Consider the following 6000-nt stretch of genomic DNA (forward strand, 5'->3'; position numbering starts at 1 on the left):
TGAACCAAATAAAATAGAGGGTGCTTAATTGAGTAAGATTACAAGTGGGTCCCTCACTGTTGCCTGAAGTCTAATAAATCATAAACACCACTCTTGCACAAAGGACCCCCAGTAAAATTCAAGCCCACTCCTTGACATAAATAGTTATCCATGCTTGTAGTCCCAGAGACATAAGTGCTACTTCAGGAGTAAGAATTACTTGCAGTAAATTTGGGTTTCGGCCCGAAATGTTGCCTATTTCCTTCGCTCCATAGATAGCGCTGCACCCGCTGAGTTTCTCCAGCATTTCTGTGTACCTTAACATTTATTAATATCCATTGGAAAAACTGAAAACTAGGTCTTTCAGAGATTTTTCATGCCATTTATATAGGTCAACACCAGGTGGCACCATTGTTCTGATCATCCACTCATTTGCAGCTAAAGAAATACAGTAGAGAAAATGCTGTAAACACCATCAAACCACATAATGCATTTATGGGGAGGAGAAGCAGAAGCGATGTCTGACTTGCTGAGTGTTTACATCATGTCTGGCTTTCATTCAAGTTGTCGTGCATTTTCTGCGTTACTGTTCCCAATTTCAGCTGTGAAACATGATCATGTTTGCAATTCTTTCATACTTAAATATCAAATTTCCATTGGCAACAAATGGTGTCATTTTAATTAGTGGTTTATGTACTATGAGAACTCTCTCATCAACATGCTGAGTTTGTGTATCCAGCTTGCACTGAAATGCCTCTGTAAAATGTTATCACCATCTTGATTATATGGCCCCCATCCAAATATTATGCAATCTAGTACAACTAACCTACACTGATGACGAAAAAACAAATTGCTCAGTAGGTCAGCACCTGCGGTTCTTTGTGTCTACAATGGTGAGTTTTTGTTTTGAAGAATACCCATTGAAAAAAATTGCTTGCACTATTGTTGGTAGTACCTGAACCGTATTGTCAATTTTCTACATAAAGAATTAAGCAACAGGTAAATTGTTATCTTCCCAATGAATACCTGTTCTTGGGCCCAAGTATCTTGTTATCAAACCAGCGACGTGACTCAGTAATTCAGAACCAATTCGGAACTTTTTCCAATTCCATTTTCGCATGAGTAGATGAAGGGAAAGTCTTGAAGAAGAATGGAGGGAGGTGGAGAAGTATTACTTATAATACAACCCTTTTTACACTCAGCACATAAACTTTAGGATCAATTGAAATCTTGCAGTGCACCTTGCCTTCAGATTCAGTCACACAAAGTTCCAAGTGACGTAAACTGAGAGAGGCTGGGCGGAACGGTTCAATGAATTTGTTTAATGACAAAATGGATCTCTGATTTAAGAATCAAATATCTAGAAGGAAATAGGGCATAAAGGAGGCAGGAGATCGCTCTGGTAAATAATATAGAGGAAAATCTAAAGAGGTTTTATATGAAGGGAAAAAGGGTAACTGGAAGGAGAATAGGGCCTCGTATACACCAAAGCAGTCACCTGCATGTGAAGAAGCAGGAGATCGGGAAGGTTCTCAATGAATATTTCTCCTCTGTTTTTATCATGAAGTTAGACATGAAGACTTGAGTAAGGGGAAATACCGGTGTTAAATGTTATCACCATCTTGATTATCTTCAAAGTGAAAACTCACCAGGAACTGCAGGTGCTGGAATCCTGAGTTAAAAAATGAAAGTGCTGGAGGAACTCAACAAATCAGGCAGCATCTGTGGAGAGGGAATGGACCCCTCCACAAATATAGCCTGACCTTCTGAGTTCCTCCAGCAATGTGCTTTTTCCTTGTCAGTGTCGGTTAGTTGTATTAGATTACATAATATTTAAGGGAGATGTCGAAGACAGTCTGTATTACAGTCAAGGAGGTGTTGGATGTCCTAAGGCAAATGAAGGTAGATGAATCTCCTGGACTGATCAGTTATATCTAAGGCCACTGAGGGAAGCTAGAGAAGAATTTGTCTGAGCCCTGGCTGAGATATATGAAGCATCGTTAGCAGGGGCGGATTAAGGCCCTAAGCACTGACCAATCTTGGTGCCCCCCTCCTTTCCACACTGACCCAGTCCATTTTAGTTGTTGACCTGTCTGACCAGATATACAATGCAGGTTGCAGCAGTACAAAAATTTATTCATATGATAACACAATATACTGTACAAACTAAGCCAAGCTTGGGCTACATAAAGTTCTACAAAAATGCAATACAACATCTATTTTAATATTTCACAAGTTAAATGTATCAAAGTTCCAATATTCATGACCTGAAAGGCATTTTTCTACATTTCATTTTCGCAAAATCACTGATAACATCCTCAAAATTAATACTTCTCAGAATGTCTGCTTGAATTGTTAATATACACAGTGAGTCGAGTCTTTCTTGAAGCATAACTGATCTATTTGGGTTTTTTACACGTTTCAGTTGTGAGAAAGACTTCTCTGTTGTGCAGTTGGTGACCATTAATGTTAAAAATATTCTTAAGGCAATTTCAACATTTGGAAAGGCACTCTCTAGTTTGTCTTCTGTAATTGTGTTGTAAAGTTCCATGCGAGTGAAAGATGTTTTCTTGGTTGTTTTAAACTTAAGAAGAACATTTCAGATTCAATTTTAATTGTCATTGTCAGTGTACAGTACAGAGACAACGAAATGCATTTGAATGGAACTCCTGAAGCTCTGTAGACAAAGTGTTGTTCATGTCATCTGGATAAGCATCAATGAGTGTCTGACACGTCTTTGAGTACCTTTCACTTTCTGATAATTGGGAATTAGCACCTTGTTGGGTGGCATTAGGAACATCTGTCAGACAAGAGAATCTGTCTGCTATTTCAGTGACACCTTTCGTCTCCTCCTCATTTCCGTTTCTAACTTTTCAACAATTACATAAAAAGTGGAGATACGGAATTTGTCTCTGGCACTGAGAATGACCTCTGGTGCATTTCCATCGTTGGGCATTCTCTTTCTTATACGCTTACGCGTTTGAGTTGCTTTGTATTCTACATCAGGGAGCATGTCCTTTGCAAGTGATTCAAATCTCCCAAACTCATCTCTTGATGTGTGCAACTGGTCTGCCAATGATGAATACAAATCTGCACATGTTTGCAAGATCACATTTTCACTTTGAAGAAGTCGACTTGTTCTATGAAACTTTTCTAAAGTTTCATTCCAAAAATTCAGCATGAACACAAATTCCAGTTCTTGCATCTTGTTTGCAATATTCTTTGCCTCCATTCCAGTGTCACCTTTTTGCAACTGGTCATCTGATAAATCTTCCAAAGCTTCCAGAATCTTGAAGAAAGAGTTGATAATTGCTGCAGTTGCCACAGCATGTGCTTCCCATCTGGTGTCTGAAAGTGATTTCAACACTTTTTCATTTCCAATGCAATCTTTGAGAATTCTCCACCGAGCAGTTGAGGCTGAAAAGAATGTGTAGAGCAGTTGTACAGTGGAAAAGAAATCTACTGCAACTTGACAGCAATCCACAGCACTTCGTCCAACTTAGTGAATGAGCTGCACAGGGTACATAAATGGCAAACTGATTTGCATCCAAAAGTTTTTGCTGCATGTCATTGTAACGTCCAGACATGTTGGCAGCATTGTCGTATGACTGCCCTCTGCATTTAGCAAAATCCAATTTACAATCATCACATAAGTACTTCAACACCTGCTGTGCCATAGCTTCACCAGTGTGGTTTTGTAATTCCAAAAATGTGATAAATTGTTCAACTGGCTGTCCATCTTGCAAGTATCTGAGCACTATGCTCAGTTGGTCAACATGCGAAAGATCAGGCGTTGAGTCCACAGACAGACTGAAGTACCCAGAAACATTAATTTCGTCAATGATGACGGAGTGCACTTTCTTTGCCATTAACTCAATAAGTTCCTCACATATCGTTCTGGGCAGGTACGAAGGGTTGCCTTTTCCAGCATTGCCATACCGTGATATGTGAGCAGCCAAGAATGGGTCAAACTGACTTATCAATTCGAGTAGCCCCAAATAATTCCCATTATTGAGAGACCCAAATTGTTCCACTTTTCCTCGGAATGCCAATCCTCGTTCAGCCAGTGTGCAAATGACTGCTACAACACGCCGAAACACATTCTCCCAGTAATTGTACTCCTCTTCAATTTGTTTTTCCAGTGGCTGTGTCAAGCCTAAGCCTTGTTTCCGAGTTAAATATGTCAACATGGCATCTCGGTGAGTTGTACTTTTTTCATGGTTGTCAATTACAGCAGTGTTTCGCCAGTCACTGAATCCTTCATTTCTAGCAAAATGCGTTGACCCTTTGGGCGCAAATAGTTTACAAACAAAACAGTAAACTGATCCTTTTGAAGGAGAGTACAACAGCCATTCTCTCTTGTAGTGTTCACCATTGGCTTTTATTCCAAAAAAGATTTTCTGTGAACAGTATCTCTTTGGCTTCCCACTGATGAAATTGCGACACGATTTGTCAAATGGCCCATTGTGGTGCTGACATTCACTGGGTCCACAAGCAACCCAATATGTCACATCATCACCATAAAATACATCCCACAACCCTGGGTCCTTAGCTTTGTTCATTTCATCCTTGGTCAGTTCTCTAAACTCCTTGGACAGTTCAAAAGCATTTACACATCTTGTCGTAGAACTAGGTCCAGGTTGTGGCACTTCATCATGTGCAACGTCATCATGAAAATCTGGCCTTGCACCAACACTGCCTGTTTCTGATGAAGGAGATAGATTTGATTCACTTGCTGTCTCTGAAGACTGACACTGGTTTAGATCTGGATCATCTTTCTCTGCAGTTTGTAAGAAGAAATCTGTCAGCTTTCCTGTCTTGGCTACAACGGACAGATTCTTTTGCTCATTCTCTTTTGCACGTTTTCTCTTTTGTGCACCACTCAACTGAACACGCTTCATTTTTGACGTTTACATGGGGCTGAAATTAAAAAGGGGCAGAGAGGGTCATTGAAATGACTGTCATGGCAACTGAATTTGGCTCCATCATTTTACTTTTAAACACATGCTATGACACTGCACCTCGCCAACAAAAAATAGCTTAAATCAGGCAAAAGTAGACACAAAAAGTCTCAAAAAAGATCGACAAATAAGAGACGACTATGTATACTAATTAAATAAAGGATCATTGAAGCTGTATGACATCTTACCAGTGCAGTGGTCTTAGATTTCCAAGGATATCGCACACATCATGTCTGAGGCACAGAGGTCAGTCGAGAATATTCCACAACGGGAAACATGTGACGGTGTTAATGATCTTACTGACCGACAGAGGTCAGAGTGCACTGTGCCAGCAGTGCCCCTTGTGGTACACCTGGGAAGATAACCCTAGGGTGCGCCATGATCAAGAAACAGAACATTATGATCAATTTGCACTAGTTTTATCTTTTTTTTTTTTTTACAAATCTTCATTCGTTTTTTTTTTCTTTTCACCCTTTTCCCAACTTTGTGGTGCCCCCTTTGGCCCTGGTGCCCCAAGCACGTGCTTAGTCTGTTTAATGGTTAATCCGCCCCTGATCATTAGACACTGGTGATGTGCCTGAAGACTGCAGGGTGGCTAAAGTAGTGCCTATATTTAAGAAGGGCGGCAGGGAAAAGTCTAGGAATTAAAGACCAACAAGCCTAACATCTGTGGTCGGCAAGTTACTGGGGAGGATAGTAAGGGATCAGACTTTAAAACTTTTGCCTTCCATCACAGTGAGGAGGTGTCTGGTGAACTCACTGTGGTGGATGTTAATTTGTGTTTATTGTGTGTTTTGTTATTTTAGTATATATATATGCAAGGCAGCTAACTTTCGTTCAGACCGAAAGGTCTGAATGACAATAAAGGATACTTTGACTTTGACTTTGACTTTGAGATATATGAGTATTTGAATAGACGGGCTGCTTAGGGATAGGCAGCATGGTTTTGTACATGGGAGATCCTGTCTTACGAATGTGATTGAGTTTTTTGAAGTAAGCCAAAATGACAAGGAGAAAACTGTAGATGTTGTCTATAAGGATTTCATCTAGGTCTTTGATA

General features: G+C 40.0%; 1 protein-coding gene across 1 annotated transcript; it reads right to left on the bottom strand.

Moving 5' to 3' along the window:
- Positions 1-3350: 3350 nt before the first annotated feature.
- Positions 3351-5749, bottom strand: LOC129705411 (zinc finger MYM-type protein 1-like). The gene is made up of 2 exons (XM_055648963.1): positions 5129-5749; positions 3351-4899 (listed from the first exon to the last, which is right to left on the bottom strand). Exon 2 carries the CDS (start codon positions 4878-4880, stop codon positions 3351-3353), a length of 1530 nt encoding a protein of 509 aa, XP_055504938.1. The 5' UTR covers positions 4881-4899; positions 5129-5749.
- Between the last annotated feature and the right edge of the window lie 251 nt (positions 5750-6000).

This window comes from Leucoraja erinacea, chromosome 17 (genome assembly GCF_028641065.1).
Source record: "Leucoraja erinacea ecotype New England chromosome 17, Leri_hhj_1, whole genome shotgun sequence".
Lineage (NCBI taxonomy): Eukaryota > Metazoa > Chordata > Chondrichthyes > Rajiformes > Rajidae > Leucoraja > Leucoraja erinaceus.